The following is a 20190-nucleotide window of genomic DNA, read 5'->3' as shown; positions in this document are numbered from 1 at the left end:
GTCTGCTTGCAGCTTTTTTTTTTTTTTTTTTTTTTTTTTTTTTTTTGTGGTGGTGTCAGCATGCTGCTTTCCTGGCCTGGTGTCACAAAGTGAGTGGGGTTTTTTTTCTACTTTTTGCAGCTAAGCAGCTTTTCTCGGCTCTCAAAGATGTTTTTTGGTTGGTATATTTGCTGAAAATAAAGGAATCCAAAGGTATTCTGCAAGACATAAAAAAAAAAAAATAATAATAATTACATAATAATAATAAACTTTGATGTGTTTTTGGTGAACAACACACTGGCAAAGACCACAAAATGGCCCAATTATTATTATTTTTTTAAATAATTTTCTCCTGAACTTGCAACCATAATGAAACTTTCAAGTCTGGTAACACTTTATTTGAAGTTGCGTTCAAAAGACTGACGTGACGCTGTCATAACCGTGACGTGACAGATGTCATGAACATATTTTAGTGTCACTGTCCCTGCAAAGTTGACATAATTGCAGCTGTCAGCATCCATTAAGGTCATACTGTGTTCCATCAGTCTTTGCAACACAACTTCAAATAAAGTGTTACCACGGTTTTTACCCAAAGAGCACCTTGGAACTGCTTTTTTTTTTTTGTGTGTGTGGCTGCCATCAGAAATTACTATTAAACTATTAGGCTGTTAGGCTATCATCTCTCATATGACTTGACAGTAAAACCATCTAGTGCTTTACGAAGAGTAAAATAATTTGCTGTTTACTTGACCCAGGTGCAGTTTGTGTTTGTGCTGCTTCAAAGTGTTTCACTTAACCTTGCTTTGGAAATGGAGCTAATATACTTTTGCTTCCCATTAAGCACATCCTCACCCAGGCAATGAAGCGATGAATAAGCTGTGTATGACTGTAACGTATTACTAGAGCTGAAGACAAGGCAAAGAAAGATGTTTATTTAAAAAAAAAACTGTTGCCAAAGTAAAATCCATGTCATATCGATTTATACGTCTTCTGTATACAGATGCATTACAGTACTTTACATATACAACATAAATTATTTCACACGCTTGTGTCCATTATGGAAATGATTGTTGGTTTTCTTGGAAAGTTACTTTCACACGCTGTTTTGTCTTTTCTCCTTTTCTCATCTCCTCCGTCCACATCTTTCCGTCCATCTCTGTGTTTCGGACTCGCAGGAGCTGTAAGCCTTGGCCGCAGACCAGCACCCATCCCGTCCTGTCTGTCTCTCCCGCCTTGGTGTCACAGGAAGCCTCGCGGGAACCTGTCTCACTGCTTCCGGCACTCTCCACCTCAACGACTGCCTCATCATTCCCTGTTTGATTTCTGGACTTAACACCTGTCATTCTTACTTTTCCATCCCCGCTCTTGCAAACTGCATCACCTGTCTCACTCGCTGTTTCACACTGTTTCTCACCCTCGGCCTCAGCAGCTGTTTCGCCCTGTTTCTTCGCTTCCGTCTTGCCCTCAGGCCTCCGACACGTCCCATCTGTCTCACCCTCTGACTTCTCCGTCACCTTCCGTCCTGCCTCTGATCCCGTCTCGCTCTCAACTCCAAACCTGACCTTCCACTGACCATCTCCCCTTATGCCATCTCGCCCTCCTGTCTCACCCTCACCTCTCCCCTCTTGCCACACAGCGAGTCCTGCAGCATCTGCAACGTGGGAGTACAGCGCCCCGTTGTGGCTGATCCCAGTACTGCAGACCCTCCAGAGGCAGACCCTCTGGTCAGGGGAGGCGGAGGCGACGAGGCCTGGTGACAGGAGCTTCAGGGCAGTGAGGGGGGCAGCGTGGGCCAGCGGGACACGGGACTGGGAGTGGAGACGGAGATGAAGAGGAGGCAGCTGGGAATGAGGTTGAGTTTGTTGGTGGGAAAAAACAGACGGGAGGCAGGGCTGGGAATAAGACTGAGGCTGAATGTGGGGTTGAGGCTGGTTTGGAGGTTCAAGTAGAGACGCCGCAGTTTGGTTTCGGTGCTGGAACCGAGCTTGGCTTGGCGCCATCTGGCAGTCAAATTCAGTTGGCATGTGAAGTGGGAGCTCTGCAGAAATCTGGGGCCCAGCTTGTTGCTCAGAGATCTTTTCCCTGGACTGAGAAAACCCTCTGCTGCCCTCCACCTCCCCCTCTGGGAACTGCACCCTGACCACAGACACTGTCAGCTGTCCATCATCCCCTCCGCTGGCGGCAGTTACCAGGCAACCGCCCTCCCGTCGCCCCGTTTTCTCTGCCCATACAGCCAACGAGTTGACGCCGCTCTGGTGGGCGGGAATGCTGAGGCAGGGGATTGGCGGAGTCGGAGCGTCAGACGAGCTACCGTTCGACAGGGAAGAGGCTGCGCTCACATCAAACACTGCAATTTTCCCATCGGTAGCAGCACTGAACAGGAGCTTATAGCTGAGAAGAGGAAGAGGGAGAGGAGGAGGGACAGAGAGACAAGTTGAAAAGAACGTTTACATCCATGAAAGACGACTTTTCTCCCATTTTCTCTGACAGAATGAACTACCATGAACTGGATTTTAGAGTATTTGCAGCACAAATATTAGATTCAAATATTAGTATTGCTAAGACAGGATTAATTTATGCTTGGTCACTCAAACCTCTCCACAGCCGTCCTCTCAATAAAAGATGCCATGCCACACCTTTTCCCACACTTACATCCGTGTACACGCTGGATTCTGTCATTGCCATGGTTACGAGACGCGGGCGGGTCGGTTTACATGCTCTGCAAACACGCCAGAGCCCAGAGCCTTCAAGTGCTCATGAGAAACCTCAAATTTACCGTGGTTAAGAGTTTATGAGCACATGAACGCCACCTCAGCACCAGCACCAGCTGGGAGACATCGATGCTCACCGAGTTTCTGGGTCGAGATTTGTAAAGGTTTCCGACGGCTTACATATATTTGGCTACTTCAGAATAAAATCCTGTTTGTGGTTGGTTTCTACAGTGACCGCGCACATACAGGCCAGTAAAGTGTGTTACACTCTTGCTGAAAGTAGTGAATAAATGTTAAAACTTTCCTCCAACTGGAATTTGGAAGGTAGCTCAGTACGACGGCCACAATTCTTTGAAATGGCAACGATTCACATAAAAAAGGCGGCCGCTCTCACTATCCTGCTGTTGATTTGAATGGGAAAGTCAGTTCTACTCCAATTTAAGTTCTATGTTTACAAGCAAGGAAGAAGTAGCGAGCATTACCATGACAGCAAACTATCCAATCACAGTGTCCAACATATTACAGAATTATACAGATATGTGAAAGCCACGAAAAAAAAAAAAAAGCCCTGTGGTACTTTTTGCAGCCTAAAATACATCATTGCTGTCATGAGAGTTGAGCAATCATGCATAAATAAAATTTCATACTACAGCCGAGTCAGTCACCACATAAAAACAATATGAGAGGGTTCTGATGATCACCACATGCAAGACAAAAAAGTCCTCGGCTGAAAAACCCTTAACAACCTTCTGGCTGGCTCACCTGTTGCCTTTTCCGTCCTCCAGGCTGCAGGTGGCGACGCTGAGCACACAGCGCTGGTGATAAAAACTCTCCCACAACAGATCAATTTGACCCTTTTCTTCTCGGACTGAGAACAATCTGTAAAACAAAGCCAGAGGTGTGGGGAGGCAGAGAGAGAGAGAGAGAGGGAGAGAGAGAGAAGAAAAAATTACAAAAAGAGAGAAAAGGGAGACAAAAATGTGATAAATGACCTACATAAATGATGCCTCATTTAAGACTCAAGCTACAGCATCTCAAAGGAACGAAATGACAGCATATCGCTTGTAAATGTTATATTAACTTGAGCTAACAGATGTGGAATGAATTCTTACAAAAACATAACGCACCCTGAAAGTGCTGTGTCTACTTTTGACGACATGTAACTGCCTGGAAAGTTAAATGAAGCAAACATGAAAGAGGTTTTTAACGGCACATTTCCACCTCCTGTCTCAATCCTTTGAACGCATCGCCGTCACCAGTTTAGGGAAGAAAGCGCACATTTGACAGCTTTAAAAGCACCTGGAGGACATTTTTCTTTTTTCTACTGAAACATTTTCTTTGCCACAGAAAATACAGATTTCAGACATACATAAAACCTTTTATTTTGCTGAATGAGAAACAGACCTGACAGCTCCGTCACTGCAGGCCAGAGCCAGGAGAACACAGTCTGCCTCCTGATCCACCACCGCTATGGACATGTACCTGAAAACACACAGACAGGTGAGCGGTAAGACGGGTGGCAAATATATACAGGATGAGGTTGGGGTCAATTCAGTTTCTATTGGAAAATCTTATTTTTGAATACTTTTTTCTATAAAACATCTTCTGATACATGGTGCATAAGACAATTAAAAACAGCTTATATGAATATCAACTGTTTAAATTAAATGTCAATGTAGAGTTCATATTGTCTGAATTTAAAACCATCTAAAATCCCTCCTGGTACAGTAGGTAAGAGTGCAGGAACAATCCTACTACTGATTATGGATGTATTAAATGAAGGAGTATATAAATGGAGTACACAATGGTGAACATTTTTGTAAGGGAGAATTAATTATTTTAAGGACCGCCTTCACTCAAAAATGTGTTTTTCTTGTGTTTATGTCCTCTAAAATATCCGACCTTGACTACACCGGCTTGTATCTATGCAAAGTTTGTCACTGGAGAGGTGTTTTCACAATCTGAAACTGAAGGTGAAGTTGTGTGTGTACGCCCTTAAAATCTGAGATTCAGACATACTGCAGCCGGCTAGAATTAGTACGTCACAAATGTGGCATATGTTTAACTTCTGCTAATCATATGCAGCATCATTTGAATTTGTGACTGCTATTAATGTGACTGCTTCACATGAACAAAATTAGGGTAACCAAGAGATGCAGAGAGGAGCCTTCAGTTCTGAAGGAGAGATATCACTCAACTTGATGATCTTAAAAAGTGACCTTCATACAGTGTCAGTATTCCTGTCATATGACATGCATCTGCTGTATAAGATTTAAACAAAACCTGCCTTGTTTCTGGGTCCATCTTTACCATCTTGTGTCGGTTCCGCTTCCTCTCCCAGTGCTCGTCCAATCGGTGGCCGGCCACCTGGATCACCTGGCAGGAAGGAACCCCCCTCTGCCCGTCCCAGCCAATCAACAACCGGTAGCACTGCATCTGAGCACGCCCGCCGGCTGAAACAAGCAGGGCAGAGAGGGACTGTGCATGTTGACCGTGTTTTTCTATTCTCACGGCACTGCTCGATCCCTCTGAACGCATTACTGCCGCCAGCGTCCTAACACTTGAGATGTGGTCGGTGATGACGGAGAGAACTCTTACGGCGCCGGAGTTCGGCTGCACAGCCAGGACAGTCAAACTAGTGTCGTCCCCTCCCGTCACCACTACCTCCCAATGTCCTTCCTCTCCTTCCGTCTCCTTTACTTCTTCTATCTGAACTTTGGCCTCATTTCCACTCCTGTTTCCAGCACTCTTTGTTTTGATCCCATTCCTAATTCCCCCTAACCTCCCCAGCCTGCACACACACCCGATCCCTCTCCCATGAACCCCTTCCCTCAACCCCAATCCCCCAGTCTTCCCTGCCTTCCCAGCCCCAGTCAGACCCTCTCTGGGGGGTTGCGAAGTCAGGACGGTTCCCTGCTTGATGAAGACCAGCGCTCCGTATCCTGGCCAAAGAGGTTTGTGGGATGGCCAGAGGCTCCAGGAGCGATGCCCACCACCGCAGGGCACCGCCAGCAGCTTCTCCTGCCTCACCGGGTCCCAAACTACGAAGTGGACGGCGTGGAACCCAGCGATGGCAAACCGGGCCTCGCTTCCCTCATTTTCTCTCAGACATTCCTTAGCTTTTTCATCGTCTGTTCCCTCCAGCTTTTCCTGAATTCTGTGATTTGCCTCATAGTGGTTCTCACACCCCTCGCCATCCTCCTCTTCCTCCTTGTGCTCTGGAAGTTCAGCTTCTAAGATCAAAACCCTCTCAAGCCACTCCATGCCCTTACAGGCCCTTTGGACTCTCAGAACCTCCAGTTGAAGCCCTTCTAAAACCTTTCCTCTGTTTTCTCCATATGTTTTCAGTGGTGTTGGGTTCACTTTGAAAACCCTCACACAGCCGTCCCTGCCAGCGCTGTAGAGAAGCCCCTGGTATTCACACACCGACGTGACGCCCTGTTTTCCATGCACCCCGAACAGGCAGCTCAACGGTTGCAGAGGCAGGTCCTCTATCATTCCTCTTTCTCTTTGTTCACCTTCATCTATCTCTTTATTTTCTTCCCTTTTACTTCTTTCCTGAAACAGCAGCAGGGACCCTCTCCTGTCCCCACACACCCAAAGCCCACCCTGTGATCTGTGGCGAAGGCGAACTGCTGCAGTCAACCAGCGCTTTGCACAAGGGGGTAACTGGAAGAGAGGAAGAGGCTCCACACAGAGAACCAAGCACAAGTCTTCATTTAATGTCACTTCGACACACCAGCGATGGACAAGTCCTTCAGCTCCCGATGCTAGCAAATACCCCACTTGCCTTGCACCCTCTTGTCCCTCTATCCAAATAAGACTGTGGATTTTTCCTGATCCCGCCCTGAGAAGAATCCCAGACTGGGGCTGAGAAATAGGGAAGACCTGTATTTCACCCCTGAGATTACCCACAGCACACAAATTAACCTTGGCTGCCAAGGACTTTACCCTGATGGCTACCATTTCCATCACACAATAGGACTGAAAGTCTGGAGTCCCCTGCCATATAAGCTCCCACTGTCCATTGCAGAATTGGTAAACCATTCCTTGGTCAGTGCAGACCACAAACTTACTCTGAGCCCAGCTTTCATTTTCATCCTCTTCCCCTAGTACACACACCACCTTAGGCATGCCTTGACCAGAAAATTGCAGATCAGTGAGCGTCTCTGTCACTGCATCACCCATCTGCTCTTCTTTTTCTTCGGCTGCCTCCACCCTCCACAGCCTCACGCCTCCATCTGCACCCCCTGTAGCCACCCATCTTTCTTGCTTCCCTTCATCCGACGTTCCCTCGCTGACAGCGAGAGCGCGCACCCCTCCGGCTCGATGCCCCTTCAATGTCCGAGTCACCTTCCCACCTCCAGCCCAGTCCCAGACTAAGCAGGCCCCGTCTTCCCCTGCACTGAACACTTTCCCTGGAGAGAGATGCACTGAGAATACCCTTGCCTGGTGCCCATACAGCACCTTTAAGCAAGCAGGGTTCAAGTCCCCACATTTCCCACCGGGTCCCCCTAAAACACCAACGCCCCACACCCTCACGCTGCGGTCATCCGAGGCTGAAGCCAACAATCCCTTCTCCTCGAGGTAGGAAATGCTAAAGATGACGCCGCTGTGGCCCAGCAAACGCCTCTCAACTGGGGCTTTATGTTCAGCGATGCTCCCTTCTCCTTCTCTACCTCCAGGTCTCCAGATGATGAGCTGGTTGAAGACAGTTCCTCCTACTAAGACAGAGTCTACCCAGGATTCATCTATCAGAAGCAGGGCAGAGTAGAGCAGACACCCCTCCTCACAGGAGCACTGAACAAGGGCTATTCCTTCATGCACATCCAGGAGAAGAGCGCTATTGTGGGCCAGAGCCACACAAAGGAGTTGGCGTCTTCCTCCGGAGAGCCAGCGGACGTCCAGGGCCCAGTCCTGCAGCTCCATGAGGGGACCCTGGGCCTCCAGATGCAGATGGTCCCCACGGTGAAGCTCGACAGAAAGCCTCACCAGCCTCACAGCCTTGCCTCCAAACACCACCAGGTCATACTGGTTGGACTCTGTGGTGGAGCTCCATCCTGGGAGATTTGGACAAAAAGAGGTTGTGCAAAAAAAAAAAAAAAAAAATCTCTGTGAACACAATCATAAACTTTTAGGAGGAAATGCATACACACATATAGCACAAACTGCCAATGATTAACTATTATCCAATTTGCTGTTACACTCAAAAACGTCATTCTACTCACTTATAAGTAGAATTTCTTAAACCTTAAGAATTGAAACCAAGTCTCTGTCTCTCCAGTTTCAGCCTGTATATCTGTAGTTTTATAGTTAAGACTAAACATCTGGATCCGCCGAAATGTGCACTCAAAACCTGTCCATTAAACAAATTTCATATGAATGAGTTCCTAAATTTTTCATATATCCGGTGGGAAAACATACAGGAACAAAAACATAACTTCACCTTGGCGGATGAGTGAAAGAATACAACAAATAGAGGAAAGGAAGCTAAAAAAAAAAAAAAAAGAGAGAGAGAGAAAGATGAAAGCCACATCTGCTCACCATCTTTCTTCACCCCGTCGGTTTCTGCGGCAGAGCTGCATCGTGGGTCACCTGCTGGCGGTCTGGGTCGGATCCCGTGGATGCGGTAGTGATGGAGCACGCTCAGTGAGGCGGTGGCTTCAGGCCGAGGCTGAAGACGGTACACGGTCAGGACAGGACCCTCACCTGTTGTGACGTGAAAGAGTAACAGAGTAAGTGGTGTCAGGAGAGAGAGAAAGTGTGTGTGTGAAGTAGGGCTGCACGATATGGAAAAATACTCATACTTCAATATTTATGCCAAATATCTTGATAGTGATATAATAATTTTGATATGCAGCAAAAGTGAAAATGAAGCATTCTTCAAAAAACAGCATAATAACCCGAAATGGACGCATTTTATTGATCTGAACAAACCAATCACTATCTTAGGCTGCATTAAGATAAATTTTAAAAATGAAAATCAAACATTTTGTTGCAGCCTCTGCTTCAACACAACAATATTTTGAAGAGTAGCAACAGTGAAAATTGAACATTCCTCAAAAAACAGGATAATAATACCAACTGGATGTAGAAAACGCAGTTACGTCACAAAATATTTTTTTGATCAGAACAGACCAATCACTGTCTTAGGTTGACCCTAACCCTAAATTTAAAATCATCCATATCGGTGCCTTTTGAGATATTAACATCATGCATGTTCATACTTAGATAATGGTTTGATATCGATATATCATTCAGCCCGTGTTGGTGATTGAGCTGACTGTAAACAATTAAGGTCTGCAAAAAGGTGCAAAGCCTCATGTCGCTTCATAAACCCGATTCAGTGCAGTCCACATGTGCAGAAACATTTTTAACAGTCCAAAGCAGAGATGAACAGAGTGAATGATCACACACACAGCCTCGTGCATGCATGCCGCTGCAGCACGCTCACATCACGTGGTTTTACTCACCTGTCAGGAGATATTCATCCCTGAGGAACTCCAGAGCAGTGACAGGTGCAACCAGAGCAGCTGTCTCCATTTTTTTTTTTTTTTTTTTTTTTTTCACATTAACATCTCATACTGAACATACATCTTCCATGTTGCTACAAACAAAACACACACACACACACAGATACACACACAGAAATGGCTGGTCAGTGGCTTCAAGGCGCCGATAAAGTAACTCTAAAACGTTTATAAAAACACAGCGGCGTGCTTTCGATCATGAGCAAAACAACTTCATTTCACCGTCAGTCTCTACCTTTACCCATGTGTTTCTACCGCTCTTCCGGGTCGCGCTGTGAGCCAATCAGAAGACGCAGCGCTGAGGGAAACCTGAAGCAAGACGGACGCTGATTGGTTGTAAAAAGGTCAGCCGTATTTATATTGCATAAACGTCACACGTCACAAACCAGGCCGAGAGTGGTGTTGCCTTCAAGTGTTTTCTGGATTTTTGCGTTGTCCTCATATGAGCGACCCTGAAAAAAGTGACTGGGAGCACTGGGAGATTTTCACTGGTACCTGAAATGAAGCATTTGTGGAAAAGATATCTATATCTATATCGGTATAAATGACTATTAGCGTGTTTTTCTATCTCCATTCACTGTTTATGATGTAAAATATAATCTAATTATTATATATTTACTACACAACTACATATTTCAGCTTCAGTATAATATAAACAACAATAAAATACAGCTCTGAAAAACAGAGGTTAATAAAATAAGTTGTTTTTTTATTTTTTAAAACTGGGGGACACACCGCCTCTGGATGTCAGCTCGCTTGGTATTCTCAAAAGGAAACTAAAGACCTGTCTTTTCAATGTGGCTTTTATTTTGGAGTAATGTTATAGCCTTAGTTTTTCAGTTGAATCTTGGTTTTCATATTCATGCTTTATCCTGTCGTTCATTTCATTTTATTGACTTTTATTTATTTGTTTTTAACATTTTATATTTTTCATTGTTGTCATTTTTAGTCGAGCATACTTTTTATTGTTGTCTCCTGTTTTTATTTTTATTTTATTTTATTTCTGTTGTCTTTTAATCTTGCAGGGTGAGGCACTTTGGGCACATAGCAGAAGGATTAACAAGACAAATGTACAATAGTAAAGGAGTAATACATAAAAGCCAAGAATAAAAAATAAAATAAAATAAAATAAAATAAAGAAAGCACAATAAAACTAGTTTTAAGACCAGAAATAAGAAAGCAGAGGAAATGAATAAGAATAATAATGAATTAAACATGTGAAAAGACTTTTAGATCAACAATGAGTTCACTTATAAACCAGAGCTTGAGCCACAGGGAAACATCTGTTTCCCTGTGAGAGGAAGAGGAGTAAGGAGGAGGAGGAGGAGGAGGAGGAGGTGAAGAAGTAAGATGAAGTCAAGATGAGGCCAGACTCAATAAGAGGGTGAGAGTTTGCACATTTTGGGGGTCTTTTTTTTTTTTTTTTTTTTTTTTTTTTTGTTATAGCACGAGTGTTTTTGTTTTCTTCAACTGTGATTTTGTTGTTTGAGGAGAGTTACAGAAAAACATTTTGGCAAAAAAAAAAAAAAAAAAAAAAAAAAAAAAAAAATCCCCTAGATTGTGTTAAGAATTCATACTCATACTTTGCACATTTGGATACCTGTGTTTGTGTGTGTGTGTGTGTGTGTGTGTGTGTGTGTGTGTGTGTATGACAACATATATGACTTTAAATGCAACCTGCTGCCCTGCATAAAGAAAAACAAAAAGTGTTTTTCATCTCTACCATGTAGTTGGTGTTCCATGTGCTTATTCAAATGATGGTGTGTTTTTAAAAATAGTTTACAGAATTTTGCAAGAGATGTTTATTGTTTTAGCTGGTGTATTGCAAGGTCTTGTGGTTAGTGTGTACAGCTGTGCAAAAGTAACCTCTAGTTTGCAAGACAGAGTCTAAGCAACCAGAGGAAAAACTGTCTTATGCCCAATTAATAGCGCAATAAAACGTAATAACGCGTTTATGAGTGAGGCAGTGCGCGCTCCGAGCCGGGCCGTGAAGGCGTCGCGGCGCTGTGGAAAGGTAAGGCAGTCCTGGAGGCTGAGCTGCGGCAGCGGCCGGCTAACTTCTCCGCCATGCCTGGCAAATGTAAATTCCAGGACGCCTGGCTCTCCAAGGAGATCTACAAGGAGTGGCTGGTGAAGGACTTCCAGGACATCCATGTGGCCCGCTGCAGAGCCTGCTGCAAATCCATCAAACTTCAGACGATGGGCGAGGCGGCGCTGACCAGCCACGCAGGGGGAGCGGGGCATAAAGCGGCGGTCCGCAAGCTAGCGGAAGGTAGCGTATTAGCCCCAGCCCCGGACCGAGAAAAGACCGCAAACAGCACCGACAGGACGGGATTTGTGATAATCTGTGCATGCATGTGATGTTTATTAATCTGCTCTGGTGGTCTGATAATGCTGTGCTGCTGGACGTGTTGTTGTTGTTGTTGTTGTTGGTTGTGGTGTTTGTTTACCTGGGGGCAAGAGATCAATAGTCAATCAGGAGTCAATTGCCTTTAAGTGTGTATGTGCGTGCGTGCCTGCGTGCGTGCGTGCGTGTGTGTGTGTGTGCCCCACCTCCATAGTCATGCTTCTCATTCTTCCCAATCCATGCTTTGTCTGCATACACAAAGAGATTTATTTATATAGATGCAGCTTGTGGATCAGAGCTTCAAGTTGGGATTTATTTGAATTTTTTATTATCATTATTATTATTATTATTAACTGAGCATTGGGCTCAGAGGCCATCATGCCCAGACAACATTTCCAGACAGTAGGTGAGGGAGCGCAGGGTGGAGCACTGGGGAAGGGAAAGTGTTTTTCCAGCTGCTGGACCTGAGTTCAAGTCTCCACCCAGCCTCAAGAGTTGAGACGTGCATCATGGGGATGAAAAACTATTACACTCAATGTGATTAATAATTTATTTTTAAAAAAGGAGAAGACTAGTGATTTTTCATTTTATGCATTTACCACACAGTGGAAAATCCTGTGGTGTCACCGCTTTAATAAATGAATAAATTTGTGGATGTGCTGCTGGGAAACAGTCCTGATACATCAGCTTTAAATTCCTCCATGTTAACCAGCTGAACTTCAGCACACTGAGATGCTGGCAGAGTCCAAACGCTGTTACCCTGGCAGTCATTCTGAGCAATGCTTTCTCGCTCCTCTGTTTTCTGGAAAAGTCTGCATCACGTGGTGTATTGATGTTATTTTGTTTTATGAGGCGAAATCCCAGCGGGCTTTGAGGAATTTCGTAACTGTATTGTGATACTTCAGCTTCCCGTGGGAGGACGTTTGAGTTTCTCTTCACAGCGGGGTCAGAGGTCAAGGTCAGCCACGGCGCAGCGACTTTGGAGATTATTTTTCATCTTGCTCAAGGACACTTCAGCAGTGTGGACACTCGCTGCAAGGGCGTTTTGGAAGCAGATCAGCTGCACCGTACTTGGGAAGCAGGGCTTGTAAACTCATTGAATAATCCCTGAGATTAATATTTTATAAGTTTACTAAATTCCCCAGATTGTAGCAATCACAAGACACAACCTGAAACCCTGTTGCAAATACATTTGAGGCTGAATTTGTGGACTCGGTCATTGTTTAAATAAGGAATCTACACCCAAATAAGCTTTTTTTTTTTTTTTAAATTAAAGGAACATGCATGCCTTGTAGGGGTGTAAAACTGAACTGGAAAAAAAAAATCAATACAGTGCAAAAGCGAACCGATCAATACACAATACACCCTACAAAGTGCAGTGCTACACACACACCTACTGTATGAGAGCCATGTAACCACACACTGAGCTGATCAATGAATGCGTATACCTAAATTATTTTTGTTTGTTTTAAATAGTCTAAGTAGACTTTTGCCTTTGAAGGAATATTTTCTGATTTCATATTGTTATCCCAAATCTCTAATTCTTGCAAATTAGACAAAAATATGGAGAACAATGGGAATAGTAGTGTTTTTTTTTTCTCCCTGATGTACAAAACAAACCGTAATCGCGACATAAAAAATGCAATACAAACCCAACCATGAGCCGTCACACCCCTAATGCCTTGTACTCCTATTCTGCTTTCCTGTACGCCTAAAATAACTCAAATGCCATTGTAATGCCTCATTTATGATGAGCTGGAGAGCCTTTTTATTGGTCCTGAGCACGTTGCCAACACAGCCAGGCTTTAACGTCCACTGGAACCAACCTACATTATACATACACACGACCGAGGTGCTGTAAAGGACTTCGGATAAAACTCAATCAAACGGCATGGGATCAATGCTGTAGGAGTGGGAGTGTGAGTGGCTGGGTGTGTGTAATGTTGGTTAAGGAGGTGTTGTACCTGCTTCAACCACAAGGTGGCACTCACTGCTCATTTTTCTAAGTCATTTACATTCACTCTGTCTCTTCCCTCCCGCTCTCTCTCTCTCTCTCTCTCTCTCTCTCTCTCTCTCTCTCTCTCTCTCTCTCTCTCTCTCTCTCTTTTCTCATTACCAGGTAATGTCATGATGATAAATGTCGCTGATCAGGTGAATGGAGACAGCAGTTTAAATCGGGTAAAGATTTTTAAATATTAATTTGCATTTGAAGTCAGAGTAATTTCATAATAACAGAAGCAAAAAAGCAGCAAGAAGACATTTTTGGCCGTCTTTTCCTTAACAAGCATGTCAGAGTCGGTATAAAAACGTCACAGCACGGTTTCCTCTCCTCTCCCCCCGTCAGAACGAGGACAGCAAAGAGCAAGTGGCCATCTGCCTGCAGCGCGACTCCCTGGACAGGATGACAGGAAGTGAGTGGTCAGACTTGCACCACAGCCCCAGTACAAACTCCATTTCCCACAATGCAGAATTCCAGGAAGTCACATTTCCAACTGCCTACATCACCTCATCAGGTACCCTCATCCACAGCCGGGGCCGCTGCAGGCTGTTTGTTGCCTGGAAACATTTGCATGGTGAATTTTTCTGTTTTTGCAAACCCCCGGGAGCAGGTTGGGCTTCTCACTGACGCAGCTCTCTGATGTGCATAGCTGATGGTACACTGTGCTGTTTATTGATCATTTCATTATTGATCCATCTCATCATTTTTTTGTGTGATCAGCCTGTTAGCGAGGAAACGAGGTATTGAGGTATATCGAATCATCACATGTGATCTGCATTCAGTGGCATCAGGTGATCAGCAGTTTTGGAGGCTTTAGGGCGTAATAATTTATCATGTCACATTAATCTGGCTTGATACAGTCTCTCCTTACCTTTCATTATTATTTTTAACATTACTGACCTGACCTGCAGCACAACACCTATTTTTCAGCTGTCCTTTGTTTTATTGTCCTCCCCAAATGAGTTTAGACCTTATCTGTGTGCTGCAACCCTGCAAAAAAAAATCTCTTCCATCTCAACAAATCATTCACGTTCAGTGTTAAAATCTTCTTCTTCTTTATACAAGGTAAAAAAAAAAAAAAAAAAAAAAAAAAAAAAAGATCCACCAGTGTGATGGAGATAATCCCACTTGTTTCCAATGCAGTTTCACCGGTTTCATGGGTTTTTCTTGGAATAAGTATAAATCTGTTGAAATAAGCCAGAATAAGGCAGATCAGCCTTCAAGAAAATTCTCTTCACAAGTTGATGAGCCTTGGAAACAGGTGGGATTATCTATTTTTTTACCCACAGCATATAGCAGCGTATCCAATGATGAAATTATGCCATTAGAACTGCAATCGATGGTTATTTTCATTGTCAGTGAACCTATCTGTTATTTTTTTTCAAACAAGTTAATGATCCTTTAGTCTGTAAAGTGTCAAAAATAATAATGAGAGATGCTCACAGGAATCCAGCAGAGCCCAAAGTGATTTCTTCAAATTGCTTCTTTATTCTGACCGGCAGCTAATAAACCCCAAAGCATTTATTTTATATGATAAACTGAGAAAAAGGGCACATTATATTATCTTCGTGATCCTAGTGCAGCAGCAATTAACCAGTGTTTATATTTACTCGTTCAACGAACAAAAAAAAATCAGTTATCAAAATTATAATCCCTTAATTTTCTGTGAAACGACTAAGAGATTGATCGACTTGTTTTTATTTATATATTTTTTTTATCCTTTATTTTACCAGGAAGGTCCCATTAAGACACAATGTCTCTTCTTCCAGGGAGTCCTGGTCAACAGTTGTTCTAGCAGTTCTCTGTTTCTGTGTTCACTCTCACTGACGTTTGACCTCCGGCCTCCCACAGGCTCCGCCCGGCTCATCAACCACCGCCTCCACCCGTCCATATCCAGCTGCGGGATGGAGGAGGTGGGCCACCGGCCGGCCCGGCCCGACGCCATGGAGCTGTCGGGCCTGGAGGCGCACCAGAGGAGCGAGGCGCTGGAGCAGCAGGAGCAGATGAAGATCCTGGAGTGGGAGAACAGGCTGAAGGTGCTGGAGTGGGAGCAGGAGCTGCTGAGGGAGAAGAGGAGGGCGGCGCGGCAGAAGGAGAAGGCCTTCCGCATGAAGAAGAGGTACTACAAGGCCAAGCTGAAGAGGATGGGCGAGGACGTGGCGCCGTCCTCGTCGAGCAGCGGCGACGAGGAGGAGAAGTCGCCCGAACAAATGGGATGAACTGACTGAGCAGCTTTTATTTTTGTTATCGCTCGTTTACGTTTTTTCCTATATTCTTTTGTCTATATACCATGGAACTATTACTATTTTTATACATCGTTTTTTGTACTTGAAAGCAGAAGAAGGATTCTTTGTTGCCTCATATCAGCTAATGGACTGAGATTTATTGATTTTTTCTTCTTTTTTTTTTTTTTTGCCTTTTTCTTACACACAAAGTGGGTGAATTTGTTTTCTTTAACATGACGTGTTAAGCATTTGTAACAGTGTTTTTTTCTTTCAAGGTAGAAAGACGTGAACCAGCATTTAAATCATGTAAGAGTGAAACTCCACTGAAGCCGACGCCGATGAAATGAAATTGCGGAGGCAGCACGAAAACGAAGCGCAGGCCATTCCGACGTGTCATCTGATCAGCGCACACGTAGAAAAAGCTAATGACATTCCTAAATGTACAATCTCTCTGTCTACAGATATTTACTTTTCTACTTACTGTTTTTACATATGTTAGCCTGAGTTAAGAAAAAAATAAATCTGTATATATGACTTTTTCTTTCTGCTTTAAGCATCGGCCTTGTTGTGCATTCAGCACCAGGTTCACTGCAAAAATCCCTCTTAACAAGCAAATTAGTCTCATAATCTGCATTAAAATCTTTTTTCTTAAATAAATGGATAAAATATGCCGGTGGGATGAGATAATCCCACTTGTTTCCGATGCTAATCAACTTGTTTTTAGAATTTTCTTGAATCAAGTGTCATTTTCTTGATCCTAGTGGGCTGATCTGCCTTATTTTGCCTTGTTTTAACAGATTTATAACAGCTCCAGTTTGCGTCACTTGTTTTTAGAAAATCAGAAGGTTTTAACAGTGAATCTAAGGCTAAATGACTTGGTAAGAGGGAGATTTTTCACAGTTGGGCCTTTTTTTTTAAAATATATCCACTAAAAGTGGGTGCAGCAGTATCGTGCAGATATCTTGCATTTCACCTTGCCATTTTTTTTATTTATTATTTGCAGTAACTGATCACTGAAGTTGTATTACACACGTCTCTGTGACCAAATCAAACTATTAAAACTGAATAGTTGAACCTCTGAAATGACTGGAGTCTTAAAAGGAGTGCTGAATCATTTTTAGGGAATGGGGGAAAAAAAACCCGATTCACTTAACCCTATAAAGCCATTTGTATCATATATGATACACATTTTCAATTCTGTTTTTCATTTTCAGTTTAATCAATACTTGACCAAAATACTGTTGTATACCTTTGAACACTTCCCCTGTTCACCCTGGACCATACCATTGGCACTTCAAGTACATATCATATATCATACACCAGAAAGGTCGTGTAATAACATATTTTTTGAAATTTTTTATATATTTTGTTATAGGACTAAATAAAGGGTTCAATTTAAAAAAATAGGAATTTTCTGCCAATTCTTTCATAGTTCAGGCTTTATAGGGTTAAGCACTTGCGATTCTTTTTAATGATTTTAATCTTTTTTTATTATTATTATTTTTGCTGAATTGATTTAAAGTAAATGCCATGCTCGTGTGCCTTGGAGAGAAAAAACTCCACCAGGTGATTTCACTGATTGCTGATTGGTGATTCCTCCTCTCTGCGTGAAGGTGATCAGTGAACTCTCCTGGTGGAGTTTTTAGGAAAGAAAACCTGCAGACTCTCGGCTCTGCGTGGCACGTGGATGCCTAAACCTGTGCTAGGTTGTCAGCAAGGGACCAAAATATCGCTCCAAAGTTTGGCTAAACTTAACCGAGGGAACCACTGGCATTTTCAGCGGGGTCTCTTGACCTCTGACCTCCAGATGTGTGAATGAAAATGGGTTCTCTGGGCAGCCACGGCTCTCCCCCTTGCAGACACGCCCACCTTCTGCTAATCCCATGCAGTTTGGGCCCCAAAGCCTGCAGTCCACATGTGCTCTTGTGGCCTGTTGTAAAATGGTGTGTTTGTGCAGACTGGGGCCTAAACAGTCTTGGAGCTGCATCAGTTGGCTTTGACTGGAAAGCTGAGACTCTTGTGGATTCAATGAGCCACATTTGATTCCTGTGTGATGATGTTGGCCCCCATAGCAGCCATTTCACTGCAGGCAGAGCATTTTTTCAAACTTGTTAAGATAATCGCAGCTTGATGAAACTTTACATGCACAAGCTAGAGGATAATTCAACAAACAAAAATCACAATAAATCAGAATCGAATGGAAATATGTATCGAATCGGCACCCAAGTATATAGTATCGAATGGGGAGATTAGTGTATCGTCCCTAATCGTTTTTGCGTCTGCGAGGTAACTCTGAGGAGAGCCGGGGTTTCTGCAGGGCCTGATCGTCTGTCTCAGCTGACAATCTGGAAGTCTGGCACCTCGGGATGTGACAGGAGAGCTGGAGAGTAAAAAACAAGTCACACACACACACACACACACACACACACAGTCACACAACCTCTCAGAAAAATCTGTCTCTCTGTCAGGATGCTTTTCTCTTTTTGTTTTGTTTTTGTTTTGGTTTCTCACCTGAAAATGTCCGTTCTCATGAATAATAAAAAACAAACCTCTGTCATTCTCACACACACACACACACACACACACTCAAACACACACACACAGAAATACAAATCCAAACAGACACAGCCTCATAGGAATAAGTCTTTTTTTTTTTTTTTAATGTCCAACATTTCTCTTGTTTCCGCGGTAACAGGGGAACAGCTGTCTCCATGCCGGCGTCCCCTTGCCGACGGCGGGATAGAAGGCATCCCATAATGAACACACAAACTAACAAAGACAGTCTCCCATCTCCCACTCCATCATCTCCTTCTCACTCAGCTTCTCTCCCTCTGTCACTTTTCCCTTCGTTCTCTCTCCTGTCAGAGCCGATCGCAGCGTCTCAGCCTCACTTCAGCCGTTTGCTCTCCTCTCACTTCCCCCGGATCCTGATGGACTCAACCTGACTGAACTAACTTGTTTGTTTTTTTTTCCCTTTTGGGAGGGCGTTTTGCAGCAGAGTTTACAAACCAGTTTAAAAAAAAAAAAAATCAGATCTTTGTGCTTGTAAGTCCAGCTTTGGATCTGTAGAAGTGGACGAGGAGAGTAAGCGTGTGATTTGAGGCATAACGGCACTGTTTACACCTGGGGTTTCAATTCAAATATGGATTAATTTAGATTATACTGCGATTCAGTCTGCACAGATTGGGCTCCGAAGTAGATCTACACACTAAATGCACCCAAATAGGATTTAAATCACATATTTTTTTCAGATTTCTCCACATTAGTTGAGTTAGGAGAAACGGTTAAGTCACCTTTTGGGCTGAGTTTTAATTTAATCTGCATCTGATTTTAATTCCAGGTGCAAACAGAGCCATTTTTCACATTCTCTTTCCCTTGTTCTCTTGTCCTCCAGTGAATTTTTTGCAGTGGGAGAGTCAGGTCATACGAAACATTACATGTGGAGAAAAAAAAAAAAAAAAAAAAAGCAACATTTGGACAAATAATTCACACGCTCACTTAAACAACAGCCTCTCTTACACAAAATGCCTAAAAACAAAACAAAAAAAAAAAAATCAACAAGTAATCAATAAAACCTTGATAAATTATCAATAAATAAAATAAATCTCATGTCTGTACAAGTTAAAGGTACTGCAGTAAACAAACTCAAACTGACCAGTGACAAAAATAACTGGAGCAGCAGGATGAAAGAGGGGTTTCGTGAGGGAATGTAGGATTTTTTTTTTTTTTTTTTTAATGTTTTTGTTTTTTTAAAATAGGTGTACTACCCCTTTAAGGGCCGAGTGGGTTGGTTCCCCTGCAGGAGTTTTTGTTGTTGTTTTTTTTAATTATTTTTTTATTTTTTTTGGCAATAATACTGTCACAAATAGGTGCACTTGTCACAACCCAAGGACATGGACATGACAACAGCGGTCAAAGGAGATGTTTGCTCAAGGTGTGTGAGATGTGTGTGTCTTTTTTTGTTTATCCTCCATCTGCATTTCTATCCATTTTTCTCCTCCTCTTCCCGCTGATGACTAACAGCCATCCTTTCTTTTCACACACAATGGTTTCTGACCCATTTTTTTCCCCCCTCTCTTCCACAAACTGCCTACAATTTATCCCAATGCTCAGTGTGCTCTGTTTTATTCTATAAAATAGCTCCGTGCTCTTGTTTATTTTGAATTATTCCTCTCTGTGTCACTTCAAAAAAACACCTTTACAAGTCCTTCAGGCTCAGGTTCAGTGTTGAAATCTCGTTTTTCGCCAAAGACGTTAAAAACACCTGTCACTTTCGCTTGTTTAAGCAGTTTAAATAGGTTATAAATGAGTATTAATATGCGGAAAACCAGGCAGAATAAGGCAGATCTGCCCAGTAGGATCTAGAAAATGACACTTGGTTCGAGAAAATTCTGCAGAC

General features: G+C 43.3%; 2 protein-coding genes across 2 annotated transcripts; one reads left to right on the top strand and one right to left on the bottom strand.

Annotated features, from left to right (window-relative positions):
• Nucleotides 1-907: 907 nt before the first annotated feature.
• Nucleotides 908-9520, bottom strand: wdr6 (WD repeat domain 6). Its single transcript, XM_030055182.1, has 7 exons — nucleotides 9456-9520; nucleotides 9164-9297; nucleotides 8235-8399; nucleotides 4978-7750; nucleotides 4095-4172; nucleotides 3453-3569; nucleotides 908-2370 (listed from the first exon to the last, which is right to left on the bottom strand). The coding sequence occupies exons 2-7, from the start codon at nucleotides 9231-9233 to the stop codon at nucleotides 1035-1037; spliced, it is 4539 nt and encodes a 1512-aa protein (XP_029911042.1). The 5' UTR covers nucleotides 9234-9297; nucleotides 9456-9520; the 3' UTR covers nucleotides 908-1034.
• Nucleotides 9521-11243: 1723 nt separating this feature from the next.
• fsbp (fibrinogen silencer binding protein) lies at nucleotides 11244-16872 on the top strand. The gene is made up of 4 exons (XM_030055184.1): nucleotides 11244-11492; nucleotides 13687-13745; nucleotides 13912-14080; nucleotides 15418-16872. The coding sequence occupies exons 1-4, from the start codon at nucleotides 11288-11290 to the stop codon at nucleotides 15783-15785; spliced, it is 801 nt and encodes a 266-aa protein (XP_029911044.1). The 5' UTR covers nucleotides 11244-11287; the 3' UTR covers nucleotides 15786-16872.
• The last annotated feature ends 3318 nt before the right edge of the window (nucleotides 16873-20190 follow it).

This window comes from Myripristis murdjan, chromosome 7 (genome assembly GCF_902150065.1).
Source record: "Myripristis murdjan chromosome 7, fMyrMur1.1, whole genome shotgun sequence".
Lineage (NCBI taxonomy): Eukaryota > Metazoa > Chordata > Actinopteri > Holocentriformes > Holocentridae > Myripristis > Myripristis murdjan.
This window is presented reverse-complemented; position numbering and strand designations above follow the sequence as displayed.